Genomic DNA, 22789 nt, shown 5'->3' with positions numbered 1-22789 from the left:
GTGTGTGTGTGTGTGTGTGTGTATATGTGTGTGTTTGTTAGCAAATACTTTGGAATGTGTGTGAGGTACAGACCTGGAAGAAATCAAATAGAACTTGTATTAGTGAGGAGCAGAAAGGGTCAGAAAAGAATTTAATCAAGGAAAGAGCGATAGAAAGATGAGGAGAAAGAAGGAGAAAGAAAGAGAGAGAGAGAAAGAGAGAGACTATACATTTTAAATGTGTTCTGAGAAGAGCATACTTCTGAGAAAATGACTGCAATCAGTTGTTAGCTTGAAATGTCAGGAGGCAAGGACAGTAGAGGAGAGAGGGATGAGTCTAGAGTGAGGAGGGATGGATGGGTAGAGAGAAGGAAGAATGGATGGATGGACAGATGGACAGATAGATAGATGGATGGATAGATGCATGTTTGGATAGATCTACAAACCAGCCAAGTAACACAGAACATCAAACAGTTCTGCCAATTCATGAAAAGCATGAAAAACACATGTCCTTTCTCCCTGACTCCTTCCATCTCAACATCTCTCTTTGCCTTTCTTCTTCACTTTGCTTAACTCAGCTCTATCCTACTGTGTATAATACAGTAATGGTGATAAGAGGCTGTCAAACATCAGCGTGTGTGTGTATGTGCGTGTGCGCGTGTGTGTCAGACGCAGCTGTGGTAAATCTTCTATAATAACAGATTATACACCTTGCCATCCGGTTCCCCTTTACCATGGTAACCATCACACGTCACTCTGGCCCACTTAAGTGTCCCTCTCCACTGCCATGGTAACACAGCAGCAGTCAGTCACTAACCTCACGGCCAGACTGGGTGACCTCTGAACTTTGGACACTGGAGAGAGAGTATGATGTAAGCCAGTGGCTGATGAGACGTTAGCGATTGCCCTGCTAACCACCACCTTTCACTTTTCTTTTCCACTCTGCTAACAGCAATCAGACATCTCCACACAACATCATCAGAGGAGGGCAGAGGAGAGGGAGAGAGAGAGGTCTGGGTCATTGCTACTGAATATCTGGAAAGGAAACCACATCAAGAAAGATCAATTGTTATTCTTCTATTTAGACTCATAGAGAATCATGTCCCTGCAGAAATGAGAACAGGATCTGAGGATGCATGGGAAGGAAGTAACTGGAGGTGGAGTCAAGAGTCAAGACAGGAAGTAATCCCAGGATGTTAAGATACACAGCTTTTGTTGGCCAGAGGGAGGGATAGAGGGAGTTTCCAGGGAATTGTCAATCAAACTTTTAAGACCATAGTAAATCAACAGCAGGAGAGGTGCCACATTGATCTGTAATCAACACGCACACACACACACACACACACATACACACACTCACAGTCACACTCGGATGGTCACTCACAATAGCACCTTCACATAAATACTGCTCCATGAATAGACTTAATTTGACCAAATCAATAAACCCCCTCGATCAGATGCATCTCATTAGCTATCTAGAAACACTCTGATCCAGACATAAAACTACACAACAGATGAGTTGATGGAAGCCATTCTAATGATGACCGTGTGTGTATGTGTGTTTGTGTGTGGGGTGTGTGTGCGTTGGTGTATGTGTGTGTAACAAAAACAGCGAGACAGGCAACACTATCTGACTGTGCAGAGGAGAGAGGAGATTGGTACATTTTTTTATTCAGATTCCCAATCTCAGTCTATCTTTTCTGTCCTCTTGACAAATCCTCCTCTCTTTGCCAGCTTCACATCTTTCTCTGTCACTCTTTCTTTCCCTCGGTCAGAGGAGAGGGAGGCAGCAGATGTGTTGACAGGTTAAACGACCTCTGTGATGTATGTCTTAATGAAGCTTCCTGCATCCATCACGGCCCCAACCTGTGTGTGCGTGTGTGTGTGTGTGTGTGCTTGTGTGTGTGCGTGTGCGTGCGTGTGTGTGCGTCTGATAAACGGCCATTTCATTTCACCTTCAGCTAAGCGCTAGCACGCACACTTGGCTGTCAATACACAGAGACAAGACCGCACAGAGTGCTGTGATTACAGGAGGGGCCACAGCTCCCTGCCTGCCTGCCTGCCTGCCTGCCTGCTTGCCTGTCTGCTTGCTTGCCTGCCTGCCTGCCTGCCTGCCTGCTTGCCTGTCTGCTTGCTTGCCTGCCTGCCTGCCTGCCTGCCTGCCTGCTTGCCTGTCTGCTTGCTTGCCTGCCTGCCTGCCTGCCTGTCTGCCTGTCTGCTTGCTTGCCTGTCTGCTTGCATGCCTGCCTGCCTGCCTGTCTGTCTGTCTGTCTGTCTGCTTGACTGTCGTCTGCCTGTCTGCCTGTGTCTGTCTGTCTATCTATGTACCTGTCTGTCTGTCTGTGCGTGGCCCTATCTGCATGTGTGGGAGTATGTCTCGTAGGCCTGTACGTAAACACTGGGCTGTATACATGAATGGAGAATGAGGGAGATGAACAGTGTAATTACATTCCCTGGGATTCTTCACACTGACGGGCTGATGAGAGTTGCCCTCTGTGACCCTCTCAGTTCCTTCTGCATGGGTAATGCCACACATCTCCATCTGGGGATGATCACAGGACTGAAGAGCCGGACCTGCTCACCTGAGAGAGAGAGATAGAGATAGAGATAGAGAGAGAGAGAGAGAGAGAGAGAGAGAGAGAGAGAGAGAGAGAGAGAGAGAGGAGAGAGAGAGGTGTGTGAGAAAGAGAGAGGTGAGAGAGAGAGAGAGAGAGAGAGAGAGAGAGAGAGAGAGAGAGAGAGAGAGAGAGAGAGAGAGAGAGAGAGAGAGGAGAGAGAGAGGTGTGTGAGAAAGAGAGAGGTGAGAGAGAGAGAGAGAGAGAGAGAGAGAGAGAGAGAAGAGAGAGAGAGAGAGAGAGAGAGAGAGAGAGAGAGAGGGGGGGGGGGGAGAAAGAGAATATAACTGCTGTTTAAAAATATATATTTAGACGATTATTAATTATGTTTTAAAGGTGGCCTATATAAGGTGGCTTATTATTAGCGTTCTGAAAGCAGCAGGTAGGTTAGAGCTGGCTGGAACGACATCGCCACACACGTGTCCATCAGCCTTGTGCTGACTGACAACAGACATGCCCTCCCTAGAGAGTAATTACAGGAAGCCATGGGAGCTCGAGGCAAATCATAAGTGGCAGACATGTTAGTTGAATAAAGGACATGTTTCCTTCTTCAAGAACAACGATTCACTTGAACTGCGGGTAGTAGTTCCACGATTATGTCCCGTTGAAACTTTTTCACGTAAAATGTTGATTCGTTTCTTTTCAGGATGATAGAGAATATATTTCCCGTGTGTCGTGCAATTGTGTCTGTGATTCCTAGCTAATTGCCCCAGCGGGCAACTGCCCAACCCTGCTATAGAGTTTATTTTTTACAACTAGCCTGAAGAACTGCGCACGGCCTGATGGATTACCAACCACTCTGACAACAAAGGAGAGAAGAAAAACACCAATGAGAAATAAAATCCTTCACACACACCCTTTCCCCGCCGAATTATCGGCTCTTTATGTCGCCCTCTTTCTCTTTCTATTCGCGCGGAATCACTGGAAAGCACTCTATTGCGTGTTTTGTTGACGTTCGGTGGCGCGTGATAATGCGGTCATTATATCCACCAAAGGAACAGGTTTGGCTTCAGACAGGGTTTCATTAGGGGCCATAACACACACACACACACACACACACTGTGGGAACAGAATGCTTCTAAAGGGGGACATCTGTTCAGGGTGCTCGTAAGCATTGGTCAGGTTAAACGGAACAGAGCCGCAAGTTTACTGTGAACTGCACCTGTGCGCACGAGATGCCCTGAGGGCCCTTGTAGGACAACCGGACGACCTTGAGAGCCACTTAAGGCTACTCACAGGATAATCGTCCGAAGGAATTTACGGAGGGAAACAATACAGGAATATATGTTTGTGCTTCGGAACCTTTAATAGTTTTGTCGTGTAAAGTCGCAGAGTTTGGGTTGTAAATTATTCTCAGGACTCAAATTTGGATCAATTATCCCTCGCGCAGAAACACCGAGATTCATGTCGCGTATCATCTATCACCTGGTCCAGTAAAGCACGTGGAATTGGGTGGATGAAGAATATCACCTTTTTAATCAACTCTTCCACTTCGTCCCGTAATTACACAAAGTGGCCGCGAGTGTCCGCACCGAGGGAGACTGAAATGTGTTAGAATCAAACAAATAGAATCCCGCGTGATTATATCCCGCTGTTTTATTAAATTAGAAATTCAAATTAAATAGCCTACTCGCATGCGCTCCACATGCTAATGCGGTCTCATGCGCAGGACTGAGAAGAGTATGGCCGGAAGAAAATGCTACCAAGGTTCTCAGTGTCTCATGTAGCCTATCTACATGACATATCTTTGGTTAAGTCCCACTGCTTTTTGAAAAATAGAAAAATCCAACAGTCTAGTTTAAAGGCCCAATACCCACTACAAATATTATGATAAAGCCAACACATTAGAAAAAAGAAAAACAATATGGGGAAGAAAGGGGGAAAAGAAGAGCGAAAAGCAGAATAAAGAGGCAGTTTTATTTGAATGCATAATATAAATAGATCATCCATGCTATGGACAAACCCATAGAGGCCTATGTGCTTTTGTGGATTAGGGCACAATTAAACACAACCACGTGTAGAGTGAAATGGAGGAAACATTTAACTCAAATCCGCCAGAATGAAATCAAACAGGGGGAGGCAAAAATGATGTCCATCCCCTCCTTCTTCTCCTCCCTCTCCCTCCCCAGGGCTGACCGAATACGCCCTGTCCCGGGCCAGGCACCCAGAGTAAGGCTATACAGATCCGTCAATCATCCACTGCTGTGACCAACGGAGATAACGTTTCTTTACACAAGACAGTAGTTCGAGGATTTCCACCGATGTTAACCGTGGGATGTGCCAGCGCAGTTCAATCATGACCTCACGTTAGAATGTGTCATTCCTGAGAAGGCTTGTCTCTGATTGGTTCAATCTGGCCTAGCCAGTGGCACTTCAAAGCTTCGGCGGAGCTACAACTACAGAGGAGTCTGACAAACAAGCACCCTTCAGTTTTACACACAGCACCCTCCACAGTGGAGGACCTTCGCTATGGCTGCTTCACTACTCGGGGTGAGTTTGTGTCTGATCGAATTCTTAACGATTGTCACTTTTCTCGTGAAGTCAGTTTGACAACGTTGACCACGGCAAATGAATAAAATATCAGCTAAAAAGCTATCCGCATGTGTTATTGAGATAAATTGGACACTTAGAATAGCTTTTTATAATTACCTGTTCACAATAAGAAATTTTTTATGATTTTTTTCTCTGCAAAATTTAGCATTCTATAGTTTACCGATTATTCTTGACATTGCCGTTTTATCCACGGTCAACAATAGATCGAAAACGAACTCAGAGTATTTCTGAAGTCTGTTACGCACGGTGCAAGGGTGTGTGATATATCTGTTTGTGTGTCTCCGCAGGAAGAACCGCGTTTAGGCTGCACCCCCTTGGCCATGCTGGCCGCAACCTGCAGCAAGATCGGCGACCCAAGCCATCCTTCCCCTCCTGCTCTATCCGACGGCGTCCCTGGACTCGGTAAGGGCTTTCACCCGTGGAGGAGATCCGCACAGGGCAGCACCAACCTGGGGCTCAACAATGTCTCCCTCGGAGTCTCAGGTGGGACCTCCAGGAGTAACTTCACCGGATTGGCAGACTCATCTAACGGAACTACCGTCTCCAGTGCTTTCTCATTAACCACCGCAAATTCGTGTAGTTCTCCGTTTGGGAATGACTATACACTTTACCAGACATCATCCGATAGCCCCACTGAGCATACACACACGCAACGTCCAATGTTTCTCTCCAAGCTCCCTGCAGCAGTTGATGGTTTGACGGGGATGTATCCAAGGATGGGCGTACATGCGCACCCTTACGAGTCTTGGTTCAAGCCAGTGTCTGAAGTAAATAACGTTACCAGCGGCACGTCATCTTGGTGGGACATGGGCACCGGCTGGGTGGATACGCAGAGTCCAAACGGGCTGCCCTCTCCACTTAACAGCTATTCCGACTACGCACCTTTGCCTCACAGTCACCCCGCCTTCAGTCCCGGGCCTTCTCAGCACCTGTTACCCGCGTCCCAGCATCTCCTAGACAGCTTCAGGCCGGCGCTCTCTGCCTCCTATACAGACTCTTGCCCCGGAGCATCGGTGCTCAGCGGAGTCCCCGCCGTCTCTCTTTCGAGCTCTCCCCGGTCATCATCCCGGCGCTATACCGGTAGAGCCACGTGTGATTGCCCGAACTGCCAGGAGGCTGAGAGATTGGGACCTGGGGGCACGAGCCCGCGGCGAAGAGGCTTGCACAGTTGCCACATACCGGGCTGTGGAAAAGTGTATGGTAAGACCTCACACCTGAAGGCACACTTGCGCTGGCACACCGGGGAGAGGCCGTTCGTCTGTAACTGGCTCTTCTGTGGGAAACGCTTCACGCGCTCAGATGAGCTCCAGCGGCACCTACGCACGCATACCGGAGAGAAGCGGTTTGCTTGTACGGTCTGTAATAAGCGCTTCATGCGCTCTGATCACCTTAACAAGCATGTGAGGACGCACACCGCGGACGGGTCAGAGGAAGGGACACCGGGAGAACCGGGTGCCGGTAAGAGGAGCAGCGACACAGACAGCGAGCATTGCAGCGTCTCAGGGAGTCCGAGCCAGTCTCCCGATCTGTTGCACGCACCGGAGACGGTCCAATCAGTGAATGGACACAACTTACTGGACTAGACGGTTAAAAAGTTCCACGAAGCATAAAGCCATCTGCTTCACGGAGCGTCTGCACCTGAAAACGTTTATTCTACAGCGAGAGGCGTAAAACCAACTGCTCCCAATCACCTGTCTTAAAACAAACCATCACACGGTCTGAGCCCTAGTTTAAGGGTCATTCTATCAAGATCAATTTGTTTTATGTCGTTGTTTGCGTTTCAGTAGGCATCTGAAAATATTTATATGTTTACAGTCGATACGGGGTTTCTTGGATATTATTCAAAAACGGATGTGGCACTTTATTCTTGAACTTTGTTTGTGGATGAAAGTTGTCTCCTTATACCTCACCAGTCATCATTGGTTTTATTTGTAATATTTCATCATGACTGCATTTTACACTTTATACCTCTCAGTCAATTTATGGATGTGTCATTTCACAAAGCAGACTGCCATAACGTCAAAGTAGGCTAAATGTTAAGGACTCAGCGTGTTGCTTTCTTCGGTTTAAATTTGCATCATCATCCATTCGATGGAGAACAAAACTCAAATTATGCCTATTTTTATTACCTATGAGTTGGACTTGTATTTTGAGGTCTGTAAGTCGCACTTTGAATTCATATTTAAGGTTTTAAGGAGGTCTGTCTGATTATTGCGTTTTAATTTAACTGAGCATGTATCTGTTGGTTTTTGAGTCCAATAAAGACTAAAGGTTTTGATCAATCAAGTATATGTTTGTTGAATGAAACCATTTGACTTTGAGGATAGCCTCATTAAATAGGCCTACTTCATTAATTTATGTGAACAAGTCATGTAAATAAAAGAAAATAAAACGTTAACATGTTTGTCATTATCGAAATAGCCCACAAACGATGTCGTTTTTATATATAAAAAAAAATTAAAAGCGAGATTTTCTAGGAGAGTTAAGGTTAGCAAAAGTAACCAAAACGTTCCGTCATCAAAGTTTTGTCATGGTTTAAAGTAGAAGATAATTTCAGCTCATAAATTAAGTCAGGTGCTTTTTTCAGATTTTTTAAATACTATTTTACGTAGGGAAATACCAAAAGGAACAGATCAAATGATCTACAATTACTCAATTCAATTTTCTTTAAAGAATAATAGTTTAAACAATAACGCATAGAACTGCAGGGAGGCTTTGTAGGTCAGAGTAAACTTTTTACGACGGTTAAATGTTTTTAAACTTTTTGCTCAGGTGCCATTTTTTTGTTGTTATTATAAACCACACGGCTTGGTCAATTACGAAAATATGGATAATAAGACTACCTCAAAACTACACAAATTCTTAATAATATGCAGTGTGAGCCATAGCGTTAGATATTATGCCAATGTTAAGTCTAGTTTATCTGTGAAACTCGAATGAGTCAGTCCTGGCCTGGAATCGGTAGTAGTGTTTGCATGTTGCGCCATCTAGAGTCTATTTCCGGCAATTGTGACGCCAAAGTTGGTCGGGCACGGTAAGTAGACCCCCCCCCCCCCCCACACACACACACACACACACACACACACCACCACCACCATCATCATCATCCACACCCACACGCACAGTAACAGTATAAAGTTATAGTCCAACAGTTGAAATACAAAATTCTCAAAACACAAACAGCTGCAACAGGATCAATACAAGATCGATGCTTTTTATTTTTGTGAAAACACTTCATTTTAGTTGCTTGAATTTACAAATGGCAAGACAAAAAGAAGTCTAGTTTGTTATTCAAAATCAATGCCCAGTTCAAAGAGATGATTCTTATTGCTGATTCAATCTCATGCAGAGATGCAGTGCATTTATACTTAGACTCAGGCGAAGAATATCCACTCGGGTAACCAACATATACAATACAATTTTACAAAAAGTAAAAAAGAAAAGAACACAAATCACAACATTATTAGTGTTTTGAACTATAAAAAGAGCAGTGATTGCTGTAAACATGTTACATAGAGATCAGAGAGATAAGTAAGTGATGGATCCTTCAGTGAGTTACTATCCAGTAATCGTACAGTATTAACCTTACTAACCCTGAAAGTCAGTACCTTACTAACCCTGAAAGAAGAAAAGGGCTATTCCAGCCCTCCCAAGATCCACGCAATGCCTTTAAACAGTCATCCCCACCGCTAAGTAGATAAGTACTTCATCTGAATTACTTCATAGTTAGTCCATTGTGTTGACTGTTATTCATTCATCAAGGATGGCCAGTGTACAAGTATATGAGTAAATGAATGAGCTTAACCCTTCGCACAGATCTAGGACCAGTTTGATACACTGAATTATTCAGTTTAAGACTACCGAAAGAAAAATAAACTGATTCTAAACCAGTGCCTTGGCAGCGATTTTGCCTTTGTTCAACAGTAGTCATAACACTGCTGTTGTATTAAACTCACTGCTTCTATCAGAACCGAGTCTACAGTTCTATTCCCCCTGTCCTCGCCCACTGTGGTCCCACAACTCTAAAGACCTAGCCCTCAAGGCAAGTATCCTGCCTTAAAGACTACGTACACTATGTAGAATATACAATATATTACCAGCAATATCTATCTCTGTCCCAACCTCCTTTGGTCCTTTGCTGCCGCCATGTTGGGCTCCCTCCCTCTCTCCCTGCCCCCCTCCATCTCCAGTACTGCCCTGGTTTCTCTCTTGGTATGGTCTGCAGCCTCCACAGTACTCAGTAGTATAATGCACCTTAATGGTACCTGCGAGCAAGTCCACCCCTGTTATTTACATGTATTCATTTAGCAGACGCTTTTATCCAAAGCGACTTACAAGAAAGAGCTATTATTAACAAACACTAAAATCAAGTAATAAAACTCAACTGTCGAGGGACATGTATGCCACAGCCTCTCAGAAATATGACAAACAATTTAAATATCAAACATAAATTCAACATCCAAACAAATATTCCAGACATATGACAATAGTTATTGTGCAATGTTACCATAAATCATTACTGGCATGATAGTGATTCACGTGCCCACTAGGTGGCAGGCTAGCACAGGCTACATTTGAGGTTTGATGGAAGAATAGGTGAGGTTTTATGGAAGAATAGGTTAAGTACACGGTCATGAAAATAAAAAACTTCTATGTCTAAAACTTGTAGTGTTTTATGAGCTACAATCATAAATAAGAAGCATTTGTACACACACAAACTGACATCAACACACACTCACACACCACTGAATGTGAAAATGAGTGCAATTAGAGAACATGATTATCTAATCACAGTTGGGAAGACTTTCACTTATTGCTGCCATACATACGCAAACTCCATAAACCATGAGATTTCTTTCACCAACTCAAGACAACTGTCCAAAAAAGAATTCTGTATGACTCAATCTGCACTCTGGCACAACTTCACCTTTACTTCCCCTGATGCCGACCTTTGACCCTTAGCTCCAGGGGTCACCAAGGGGCATCTTGGGAACATGGATGTGCATCTCAACAGGGCGGTCAGATGGGCAGTCCCTCCGGTACGTGACAGTCTTCTCACTGGAGGTCGGGACAAATGTCAAGTCCTGGATGGAGACAGTCAAAAGTCAGGGTCGGGGTCGGGGTCAGATTAAGGTTGTCACTGATGCAATGTTTGGAATCTGTTATTGAGACTGAACATGTGGGCTAGTTGTTGGCGTGGCTAACCTTCCCTGTGAGGTTGTATTCATCGTCAGTGGCGCCCCCTGGTGACCAGGATTTTCTCTGCAGCAGCAACCACAGCACCGCCACCAGCACCAGGCCAGCAAGCAGCGTCAACACACACACACTCACGAACATCTGCATGTACCGCCTGCCAGGCACACACTCTACAGGGACACACACACACACACACAAGAAGACTGACGTAAGTGGTTAGGAGAACCAAAAACACACTAAGTACTTGCTTTTATCTGGATTCAGTGTTGTGCACTGGAACACTTTTTGATAGTTGTTTGATCCTGACAGAGCAGTAAATTACCACAATTCCACACAGGAAGCGAGAGACACACACACACACACATGCTAAGACACACACACACACACACACGTTAAGACACACACCCACACACACACAGTCACACACACACACAGATCTGTCAATCAAAGAGATGACATATAGATAGTTGGTTTGTGGTGTGATGTGGATTGGCTCATCTTACACAAAGAGTGTAAAGTTCTGCTCTGACATTTTAAACAGTTACTATGGTAACTTGGCCCCTGCACTCAGGAGTGGGCGTGTACAGGAAAATACAGTCCCGTAGGGGGAGGGGGGATAGAGGGGTGAGGGAGACAATGATCTGCACTGTTCCAGCAGTTGGAGGAGGACTGTTTTGTTGATACTTGTGTGTGTGTGTGCACACTTGTGTGTATGTGTGTTTGTACACACTTGTGTGTTTGTTCGTGTGTGTGCATGCACACTTGTGTGTATGTACGTGTGTGTGTGTGTGTGTGTGTGCATGAGACCGTATGACTGTGTGTGAGTGAAAACTCGGGAGGAGACAGGAAGGAGGAAATCCAGGATCCGCCTGATCCACATCAGCTGTTGCTGACTCAACACTTGGACGTTGTGTAAGGACGTATGAACGGAACGAGCTGTGAGTGTGTGTGTGTGTGTGTGTGTGTCGGTCGTACCAGGGTTTGTGCTAATGTGGAGCTGTGTTCTGCCAGACACCAGCCCTGTCTGGAACCTGTAGCGACAGCTGTCAGGGCTAGTGTAAACACACTGTCTCCACACCTCCCCCCGTGGACCTGCACCAAGACGGAGGGAAAGACAGAGAGATACAGAGAGAAAGAGAGAGAGAGACAGAGAAAGAGAGAGCGAGAGAGAGAGAGAGAGAGAGAGAGAGAGAGAGAGGAACGGAGATAAAATGATCACCCGGAAAAAAGGCAGAACGTTGTGGCCAATAGAATGCAAGTGTTTAGCCCTACCTGTGACGTCATCAACATAACCCACCAATGGGGCACAGGTGTGGTTGCAGCGTGACACCTCTTCCTGTGTGAGACCATGAGACAGGTGACAGTCCACACACCTCCTAGTAACAGGGTAGAAGGTTTTGATTGACAGGGACTTCAACAAATGGTGTGGTCAATTGAGAGGTGGGAGTAACAAACAGAGAGGAGTTACCAGTGGGATTTACAGGTGCTCTGGCAGGTGGGGCACCTCTCACAGAAGGTTCCGGAGAATTGGAGGTCATCGCACATGCATTTGCCACACACACATGTGCCCCGTCCGCTGCATAGCGACCCATCCTTAGACAAACAGGTCACCGTGGAAATGGGACACCCGCAGATCTCACCTGCCCAGCCCTCGGCGCACACACATTCACCTAACACGCACACACCCCGTCCTGAGGGAACGAGACAAAATATAAAAGACCAATGTAATCCACCCCATTCTCTTTCCTCCCTCAGTGTGTCTCTGTGTGTGTGTGAAGTGTCTGAGTGTGTGTGTCTGTAGGTGTGTGTCTGTGTGTCTGTGAGTGTGTGTGTGTCTGTGTCTGTGTGTGTCTGTAAGTGTGTGTCTGTAGGTGTGTGTCTGTGTGTGTGTGTGTGTGTGTGTTTACCTCCACACAGTAACCCCTGCTGGTAGGGGCAGGAGAAGTCGTCCATCTCACAGTACTTCCCATGGACTGTTCCCAGGTTGCTCTGGTCACACACACACCTCCCGCAAACACACACTCCCCGGCCGCTGCAATCCTCCTCTGACCCCTCCGCCCTGCACAGCCAGGTCTGATCCGGGTAGGAGTCCGGGTCCAGCTCGGAGCCTGTCGGGTTCCCCGGGTCCTGCTCCCGACTCTGCTCTTGATTAGTTTGGTCTGAGTATCTGTCTTGATCGCTCTGCTCAGAGTTCTCTTTGCAGTGTGTGTCGTCACGGCAACGTCCGGCCAGTCCGCAGCGACAGCGGCACAGAGATCGAACCCTGACCGTGGTGGTCTCGTTGTAACCCACAGGTCTGACCATCACCAACACATCCTCCTCTTCATCATCATCATCGTCGTCACTGACCGGACAGGAGAGCAGTCCGATGGTAATGTTAAAATAGACCTGCAGAGAGACACAGAATAGATTTTAGAATATGTCACTGCATGTTAACAATGTCATGGAGGAATCAACAGATCAGCTGATTCAAGCACATGACTACTTTTCCTGTGAAATCTGTTAGCTTAATAAGCTACTCAGTACAGCTTTACTCACTAAGACGTCTGTATATGAATGTGTGTGTAATTGTTTGTGGGAATGTGTGTAAGAGCGAGTGTGTGTGTGAGTGTGTGTGTGTGCACCAGTAGAATGACCCTACTGTCTGGTTGGGCTGTACTGCAGAGCAGCTGCGGTTGTTGCTGGAGATGGATCCATTGGGACAGAGAGGAGAGACGTTGACCCAAAACCTGCTGACGCTCGATCCTCCACTGAAACCGAAATCTCCACCTCCGACAGCAGCCTCTGAAAGACAGAGAGAGAGAGAGAGAGAGAGAGAGAGAGAGAGAGAGAGAGAGAGAGAGAGAGAGAGAGAAGGGGAGAGGAGACAGAGAGGGAGAGGAGACAGAGAGGAGAGAGAGAGAGAGAGAGAGAGAGAGAGAGAGAGAGAGAGAGAGAGAGAGAGAGAGAGAGAGAGGGAGAAGGGGAGAGGAGACAGAGAGGGAGAGGAGAGGAGACAGAGAGGGAGAAAGAGAGAGAGAGAGAGAGAGAGAGAGAGAGAGAGAGAGAGGGAGAAGGGGAGAGGAGACAGAGAGAGGGAGAGGGAGAGAGAGAGAGAGAGGGAGAAGGGGAGAGGAGAGAGGGAGAGAGAGGGAGAAGGGGAGACAGAGAGAGGGAGAGGGAGAGAGGGAGAGAGAGGGAGAAGGGGAGAGGAGACAGAGAGAGGGAGAGAGAGGGAGAAGGAGGGACAAGAGAAGAGAGAAAGGGAGAAGGGGAGAGGAGACAGAGAGAGAGAGAGAGAGAGAGAGAGAGAGAGAGAGAGAGAGAAGGGGAGAGGAGACAGAGAGGGAGAGGAGACAGAGAGGGAGAGAGAGAGAGAGAGAGAGAGAGAGGGAGAAGGGGAGAGGAGACAGAGAGGGAGAGGGAGAGGAGACAGAGAGGGAGAAAGAGAGAGAGAGAGAGAGAGAGAGAGAGAGAGAGAGAGAGAGAGAGAGGGAGAAGGGGGAGAGGAGACAGAGAGAGGGAGAGGGAGAGAGAGAGAGAGAGGGAGAAGGGGGAGAGGAGAGAGGGAGAGAGAGGGAGAAGGGGAGACAGAGAGAGGGAGAGGGAGAGAGGGAGAGAGAGGGAGAAGGGGAGAGGAGACAGAGAGAGGGAGAGGGAGAGAGAGAGAGAGGGAGAAGGGGAGAGGAGACAGAGAGAGGGAGAGAGAGAGGGAGAAGGGTCAAAACGTGTTTGTCTCTCGTGTCCTCACAGACCCGGGCTGACGGGGGGGGGGGGGGGGGGGGGGGGAGAGCCAGTGAAAGAGGTTGGAGAAGAGAGAGCATGTTTGTTTTAGAGGCTTCAACACTGTTTACCACATGTGTTCTGTTTACGTCAAAAAGGAAGAGAGGGGGAACGAGTGCGATCCAGTCTAAGGAGGAGGAGAAGCAATGTCAGGGAGGACAGAGGGAAGCAGCGGAGTGTGGAGGAGAGATAAACACAGGTTGTCACATGTCTCAGAAAGGCTCCATTGTACTTCTGTCCTCTGATAAACACAGGGGCTGATGGGGGGAAAAAAAGAAGGCAGGTCCAAAAATAGCGCCTTTGTATTCGCCAGCGATTAGGACAGCGTTTCCGTGGTGATCAGATGGCATTTATAATTCTAGGCTCTGTTCTGTGTGTGTGTGTGCACGTGCATGTGTGTGTGTGTGCATGCAGATCTGTGAGTTCGGCAGATTCCCGAACCAAACAATGGCGTGCTGTGCCCTCCCACTGCAGGCCAGCTACTTCCAACTAAACACCCCAAACCCTCCAGCCGCACACCCCCTTCCCCCCATCCTGCCCCGACCCCCTGCCCCCTCTCATCTGCCTACCCCGTCCCTTTGGCACATGGCTGTGGAGCTCCATTCCTGCCTACTACATGGTCCCATCTCCTCAGGGAACAGAATACCAATGTGTTCAAAATTGCTGTTGCAACTCATCCATACTATCACCAATCCGAATGCCTTTACACAGAGGAGGAAGTGAGGAGGAAGGGGTTCAGGAGGAGGAGGAAGTGAGGAGGATGAAGAGGTGGAGGTGCCTGTGGAGACTGTGCTACCTGGTATGCATCCACCACCAGTTCTATCAGGTTAGGGGCCTGGAACAGCAACTTCCCCAGATATGACCCCGGTAGCAGCCTCACTAACTCCTGGAGAGAGAGAGGGAGACAGAGAGACAGAGAGACGGAGGGAGGGAGGGAGGGAGGGAGGGAGGGAGGGAGGGAGGGAGGGAAAGAGAGGAGGGAAAAAAGAAAGAAAGAGACAGAATGAGAGATGGGAGGGGGGGAAGAGAAAGAGAGAGAGAGAGAAAGAAGGGAGGGGGGAGAAAGAGAGAGGATGGGAGAAGGACAGAGGAAGTTCGGAAAAAATCAAGAGAGACCAGGATACAGAAACAGGGCAAGAGTAGCAAAGAAATAAACGGAGAACGGAAAAAAAAACAGACAAAGAAATATGAGATCAGAGAGCTGCAGACCTGTGATGAAGTGTCTGAATAAAGACTTTTGGATTTGCGGTGCGCGTGTTTTGTGTACGTGTTAGTGAGATTACTGTACCTCATACCACTGATATTGCTGCTTCTCTATGGCGAAGATGGAGTGAATGTGGTTCTCCAGTAGCTTCTCAGCTATCAGACCAAGACTGGGGTGGTCCTGAAACACAAAAACAGATGGTTCATCAGTGGTGTGTATGTGATAAGTGTACATGTGTGTGTTTGAGTGGTGTGTGTGGTATGTGTACGTGTGTGTGTGTGTGTACGGGGTGTGATGTGTGTGTACACGTGTATACGTGTGTACGGTATGTGCGTGTATAGGTGTGTGTGTGTGTACAGGTATAGGTGTGTGTCTCACCAGGGTGGTGCTCTCAGAGTAGACGTTGTCCTCCATGTGACAGCGTCCGTCGTGCGGGGTTACGATGCCCCCCAGCCTGCTGTCCAGAGCCAGGTGAGACGGCTGGTCGGTCATCAGCAACAGCAGCCGCTTCGCCTCGGGCCTCCAGCCCACCTCCTCCTGAGAGAGAGGAGGGGCCGGTCACCCGTCTGCTCACTGGAGCCCACTACCTCATCCTCTTATCACCGTACAATGTCATGTATTCAATACTCCAGCTTCACACTCATGGAAACAAAAGCATGTCCTGATGAGTCAGTCATTTCTCCACCGTGAAGTCATACTACACAACCGTCGTTTTCAGCTAGTCCTGCTCAGTCGGTCAGAGACTGCAAGGCTGCGTGGCCGTGTGTGTGGGGGAGGGGGAGGAGGGTGGGAGGGTGGGAGGGGAGGAGGGGGGAGGGGAGGAGGGGGGGAGGGGGTGTTTGCGGTAGAGTCCTCGGCACCGCCAGCGGCTTTGGGGGAAGGTTATTTTTAGTCAGAGGACCCCCACCATGTCTCTCTCTCCCCTGTTCTCACGTGACTCACTGCCCACAGCCCTCTGAATTAGGACCCCATTAGGGCAGAGACATCTCATACCAGGCATAATCAGAGTGTGTAATACTGTGTGTGTGTGTGTCTCATACTCCTGCAATGATGTCACTCTAAACCACCCCGTCTGCTACTGTTCACGCTGAGACGATGTGGTTATCCCTGGGAGATCTCTGCACACACACACACACACACACGTGCGTACCTGGCAGACAGTGGCCTGCAGCAAGGCGTCCAGACCTCCCTCAGGTGTGTCCATGTTCCCGGAGATCCTCTGGCGTTTGATTGTGCGTGTAAACTCTGACGTGTTCCCCGTCATGCTCAGAACGTGGTGGAACCCATGGGCCGGCCGACACCGGATCTCATAATCACTGACAAACAGAGACACAGAGGGAGAGGAAGAGAGAGAGAGAGAGAGAGAGAGAGAGAGAGAGAGAGAGAGAGAGAGAGAGAGAGAGAGAGAGAGAGAGAGAGAGAAAGTGAGAGAGAGAGAGAGAGAGAGAGAGAGAGAGAGAGAGAGAGAGAGAGAGAGAGAGAGAGAGAGAGAGAGAGAAAGAAAGAAAGAAAGAAAGAAAGAGAAAGTGAGAAGAGAGAGAGAGAGAGAGAGAGAGAGAGAGAGAGAGAGAGAGAGAGAGAGAGAGAGAGAGAGAGAGAGAGAGAGAGAGAGAGAGAAAGTGAAAGACACAGAGAGAGGGACAGGGAGAGAGGGAGAGTAAGGATCATCAACAGACTTCAAACAAACAAACAAACTTCAATTCAAATGAGAAATCTTCCCACTCATCCTTCCTTTCATCTCGAAAAGAAGGATCCCTGTGTTATTCAGAGCCTCCTCCTAATCCTTGACGGACTGTTCCTCCTCTGGGAATCCCTCAGCCCCTTCCTTGCCTGGCAGTGATGCTGGTTACCACGCCTACCTGCAGGGGTTGCTTATCTTGGACGGGTGCACGTTGATGTAGGGGGATACAGGCTTGTCCACGAAGGAGCCGAACCCCAAGCGCAGGTCTGAAGAGTGCTCCGTCATGCGATGGACAGGGCCACGCCCACTGACTTCAGCTAGTACAGGTAGACAGGTTCAGGAAGGGAGGTGAGAGGGGTGTAGCCGGGGAGATGGTCTGACGGAGGGTAAGAATGACTGGGGGGTTCACCTGGTCCAGGTTCTCCTGCATGGAGGCTGAGACGTCCACCAGGTAGTAAAGGTCCACGGGATACCTCTCCTGCTGCTGCACGGCTACTATGAAACTAGCTTCAGACCCTTCACACACACACACACACAGGTCAGATGGTCTCCTGCTATCAAAGTGACTCACCTGGTTAATTCACTGGCCACTTGGTCTGTCTTTTACTGACGTGAATGTATAGGTGACTGACCTAATCAGCATGAAATGTAAGTGTGTGTAATGCTGGTCTCTCACCTAGTCTGAGAGTGGTGCTGGTCTCTCACCTGGTCTGAGAGTGATGCTGATCTCCCCAGGGGACACCTGAGTGCTGCTAAGCGTCGCGTTGACCTCCACCCTGACCTCTGGCTGCTCAATGAACTCGTAGCCACACCCCCTTCTGGCCAGGTTAACCGCCAGGTCACACTTCTCACTCAGCTCCGCCCCATCAGGAAACCCTGGGGTCAAGGGTCAGGAGTCACTCTGATGTCATGATATGGAGGGACAAAACTCTCCTGTCCACTGTTTCACCAGATCAGTGAACACGCCAGTAAGTGCATGAGATGCAGATGACAACCACAGAACATACAGTAACTAAGACATGATTACATAGCAAGGTTTGTTTATAAGGCCGCTCCTTGTGTTGTGACTGGGAGTGTGTTCGTCAGCGCCTGGCAGTGAGATCACGGTTATGAGGTTTGTCCCAACCATAGCAGATCTGTCATGTGCTAGCAGCTTTAGTTGTTTTGACGGGGCTAAAGAAGATTAGCGAACTTTGGTGCCGTGTCCATTTCACACTGCCCCCAACAATGTTAGGCAAGCACCAACAAAACCAAACATTCTGTTGTTGGCTGTTGGTTTAGAATGCTTGGAAAGATAACTGTCACTGTCACACTGGCCCAACAAATGCCAACAGGCATATCACACCAAACCAACAGAACCCAACAACTATTGGCAGTCTTTATTGGTATTTGCGTGGGCAGCGAGAGCTGGCCTTAACTGGGAAAGAAAGAAGGCATGTTGAACAGCCAGCTTCAGGCTACAGACCAATATGCTAAAATGCCCCCACAAGCCGGAGTCACTGGTACTTTCCATAACCTGCCCCTCTGGCTGCCACCAAGTGATGGTGGGGTGGGGTTAGTGCACCCGGTCATGGTCTGGGTCTCAGGCAGGAGGGGGGGGGGGGGCGTGGGAAAGCACCTGAGCGGGCTTTAACATGCGCCTGTTTAACCCTCGTGCTGCCTTCGGGTCACATGACCCAAAGGTTCACAACGAACCATCGTTGTGTTTACCCAATTTCACCCAATACAAAAACAAATAAAAATAATTTTCTTTTAACCATTGCAATGTGGGGGGTCTGAGACAGCCCGACAGTTAAAAGAAAATGCTTCACTTTGTTTTTGTATGAGGTAAATTTGTCGCAATACGACAGTGGGTCACAATGACTGATGGGTCAGAATGACCCGAAGATAACACAAGGGTTAAAGGCTGGTCGCTCTGTTTCCTGCAGCTGCTCTACGTGTTGGCTCGTCTGGTGGTCACTCTGGTGGACTTTATGGTCTCTCGTGGTCATTAAGTGGGGCAGAGTGGCACTTTACGAGAACCCAGGATTAAACTAGCGCCCAAACACACTGTCTGGGTGCGTGTATGTTTGTCGAGAATGAAACAACAGAATCTGCAGCATTGAACATTTCCGAACACACACACACACACGCAGGTCAGAGGGCAGGCCTGCCTGTGTTTTAACACACATTATACACACATCTTTAGGCAACATGAAGGCTTTTGTGCATCACTACTGAGGAATGCATCAGTCTCTTTCTCTTTGTCTGATTGGAGGCCTTTGTCTCGCACGCACGCACACACACACACACACACACACACACACACACACACACACACACACACACACACACACACACATAGAGCGAGAGAGAGCTCTTATCTTACCTCTTGAAAGCACCAAGCACAGTGCGGTCCCTGTCTGAGACAAGCTGCACATGACGACACAAGAGAAGAACCACACACACTACCTGTAGAGGAAGACAGAGACATATAGAGGTGGGAGAGGAGAGGACGATTAACATATGAAAGACTTGTTACTATTCAACACTTGTTAGCCATGCACAACAGAAACTTGAAACTTGGTGGTGATGCACATGCCACTTCTCTCCTTTGGAGTTCAAAAAGAGCAAAAATGAAACAGTATATGGGAACAGGGGATTTATTAGTCAACAGGACTTCTGTACATGTGCTGGCACACAATTTCCGCTAGGTTATACTTATCTGTATGACTCCTTAAACAGATGAAAACTAATGTATCACCGGACTTAAAAACGATTAAGTAGGCCTACACCATTTCATTTGAGAGTATAAGCCTACTACTTACCATTGTCTAATCCAGTGAGTATATGTGTCATTGGTGAAATGTAGGACAGGAGAGAAATGGTTCAGGTCTTGGAATCACTGATGCAAATAACAAGCAAGTCTGACCTAATTACACCTGCTTCACGTAGCTGCGACACACTTCAGCAAGACACACAGCAGATCACTACTGATCGACTATGGTCGGATCAATATCATGTGAAAATGACCTAATCTGAAAAATATCTGAAAATATCGTCGTCACAGTAGGATGGAAGACCACCTCTGGCCATTTAAGATAGCATCGAACACCCCACAATAATGTGATGTTATGGCAGGGTATTATTCTATTAAGGATGTTACCTTTGTAGCCTAAAATGTAAGTAAACGTCAGATCGTGGTCTAATCTTATTCATTAGGATCGGTCACTCACCGGCCGTGGAACTTGGGGTGAAGGCAGCGACCAATATAACGACGCAGGACAGCACAACATGCAGAGGGAGGGTACAGTATTTACGTAGCCAGGAAGTCATATTCAGCACCAGGGGCAGAATAAGACCAGTGTAAGACACCGGTTGCAGCAGATTCCGGTCTCTACTGACGGTGTCCAACAAAAAATCGTGTAACATACTTCGCGCGAACAAAAAAACAGCCCCCGAAAACCATGGGCTTTGGGGCATTGTCACAGTTTTTAACCAGTAACCTCTTAATCTGGAAGGCGTGTAATTCACATCGTCGGAATCAGCTTACCGTTGGGAATCCACCGGCGCGCTCGTATACAGGCTAGTGAAAGAAAGTGAAAACTAAGTGGCTCGCGATGTTCCCTCCATCTATTCCCGCATGCAGGTGTAGCAGTGCTCTGCTTGTCTGTCGTCATAACGTGCGCTTGACGAGATAACGATTCCAGGCAAGTATTGAGTCAGGCTACTATGTGGATTCAGTCCTGCCCGTTCTTTGATTCTGCCTGTATGACTTCACCAGCGTGCTGAATTGGCTTTTTTTTAAAGCCATCGTGAGAGGAGTTAGTCGATCTTTGAATTGCACCCGGTTTTTATCCTACTTCACTGACTCACTCGGTGTCATGGCAACGACGCTCCCACACATATTGAGTGAAAAAGTGCTTATACTACGTTGTGTAGGTGGGGAGAATTCGACCACCACACCACAAACACACAGACACACTTTATGACTTTGGCTACGTCTTTAGACTGGTTTGTTGTACCGTGTTCTACACCCTCTAGTGTGTGAACGTAGTCCCTAATTAGTTTTGTCGAGGGAAACCAGGCGCGGGTGATAAAAAACGGAGGGTTCGCAGTACCTAGCTCACAGCAAGGGGGATTCTGCCTATTGTGAAGCGGGAGACCTATTCCAGTGACATGGAGGAACCTCGCTTAGCTTTCTTGAGCTAAAGAGCTAGATCCAAAAGCCAGAAACGGCACATAAACTAAAAGTGTCTACTCAACGTTACCCTTATGAACGGACCGCACCTTTCAGACAGGCTCTGAGATGAGCCGATAGCTTCTATTCATTCACATAATCTCAATGAAGACTGAGCCATTGAGTGCCAACACTCCTCATCCCATCAAAACACTCACTCTCAATTATGGTAATGAGCGCCACAAACATACACAGTGTGTGTGTATGTTTCTAAGAGCCAGACACCAACCCCCTACCCAGGACCAAGGCTCATTCTCTCTGGATTTGGCGACAGGGGCAGTGGGGGAGGAGTCCGCCATGGAAACGAAGAGTGAACTTGAGTGTAAGCATGCCTTCTTCTCATCACTTGTTGGGGCGTATCAACAACTGTCAGCAAAGAAACACACATCATGCACTTCATAAACCTGCAGGTTGACACAAAACATCTTCCCTTAGCCCTGTCAGGCTCTCTGACCCCCCCCCCCCCGATCCCACCCCACCCCGACTACATCCCCCCTCCCCTCTGTGTTTGCATTAGCGCTCGACTGGTCTTTCATCACGCTGTTCTGGTTTCATCATGTTCACCCCCACCCACGTCTCTTCCCCCCCCTCCGGTCCCCCTACATCACCCATTACACTGTACCCCATCCAAAACAGCCCCCCCTCACACACACACACGCCAGCTTGTATCTCCCAACCCCCTATTCCCTGTAGCTCTTGTTAGCTCAGTGAAGACATTGTTTTAGCAAGAAGGTGAGTGTGCTAACCCTCTGTGACCCGAGAGTCAGAGGTGAAATGAGAACCAATCAGCAACTCCGGATAGCAACGCATACTCACTCAAGAACATACACTAACAGTCGTAACCCAGAGATAACCACCCAGGAAGAATGCAGCATGCACATTAACACACGTCTTGGTAAAAAATCACCACAGCTCTAAGAATATCTGCCAAAAGTATATTGACAGGAAGATGAAATGTGGACTAAACTGATTTCCAGTGAACACAAAACTCCCCTTGAGGAGGTGAAAGGGTGTGTGTGGGCTTGAGAGAGTGTATAGTCTCTATATGTAAAAGAAAGGAACAAAACAACATAACAGGCAAACGTTTACATTTCCGCTACTGAGTGATCTGCAGGTCCTATGGAACACAAAGGCCCCCACCTGATTCAACCTGGAATCCCCTCTCCCACCTGTAAATCTGACATTCACAACCGTGTGAATCCCCATACTAAAGCAGATTCTTCCCACACACTGAAATCTGACTGATGCGTCTGTCTGTGGTTGATGTAGCTGAGCTATTACAGCCCACGAGCCACCGTTGCGTCGAAGACGGTGTTAGCCTTGTAACATAAAGCCTTCTGTTTCTACAGTTAGGTCCATAAATATTTGGACATTGACACCATTTTCATCATTTTGGCTCTGTATACCACCACAATGGATTTGAAATGAAACAATCAAAATGTGCTTTAAGTGCAGACTTTCAGCTTTAATTTCAGGGTATTTACATCCAAATCAGGTGAACGGTGTAGGAATTACAACACATTTTATATGTGGCCCCCCCTTTTAAGGGACCAAAAATAATTGGACAAACTAACATAATC

At 47.7% G+C, this 22789-nt stretch overlaps 2 protein-coding genes across 2 annotated transcripts; one reads left to right on the top strand and one right to left on the bottom strand.

Annotated features, from left to right (window-relative positions):
- Positions 1-4995: 4995 nt before the first annotated feature.
- sp8a (sp8 transcription factor a) lies at positions 4996-7497 on the top strand. The gene is made up of 2 exons (XM_062487078.1): positions 4996-5084; positions 5435-7497. The coding sequence occupies exons 1-2, from the start codon at positions 5064-5066 to the stop codon at positions 6728-6730; spliced, it is 1317 nt and encodes a 438-aa protein (XP_062343062.1). The 5' UTR covers positions 4996-5063; the 3' UTR covers positions 6731-7497.
- An 844-nt stretch (positions 7498-8341) lies between these two features.
- Positions 8342-20813, bottom strand: itgb8 (integrin, beta 8). The gene is given in 19 exon segments (XM_062445707.1): positions 8342-10231; positions 10353-10513; positions 11319-11435; positions 11616-11719; positions 11812-12034; positions 12251-12731; positions 12985-13082; positions 13085-13127; positions 14902-14991; positions 15394-15489; positions 15688-15846; positions 16460-16625; positions 17169-17280; positions 17283-17307; positions 17400-17506; positions 17696-17866; position 18951; positions 19359-19441; positions 20206-20813. Coding segments are annotated over 19 exon segments (2610 nt in total). The 5' UTR covers positions 20453-20813; the 3' UTR covers positions 8342-10105.
- Positions 20814-22789: the final 1976 nt, after the last annotated feature.

The sequence above is a fragment of the Osmerus eperlanus genome, chromosome 20, assembly GCF_963692335.1.
Source record: "Osmerus eperlanus chromosome 20, fOsmEpe2.1, whole genome shotgun sequence".
Classification (NCBI taxonomy): Eukaryota; Metazoa; Chordata; class Actinopteri; order Osmeriformes; family Osmeridae; genus Osmerus; species Osmerus eperlanus.
Note: the sequence above shows the minus strand (reverse complement) of the source record. Positions and strands in the feature narration are given on the sequence as shown.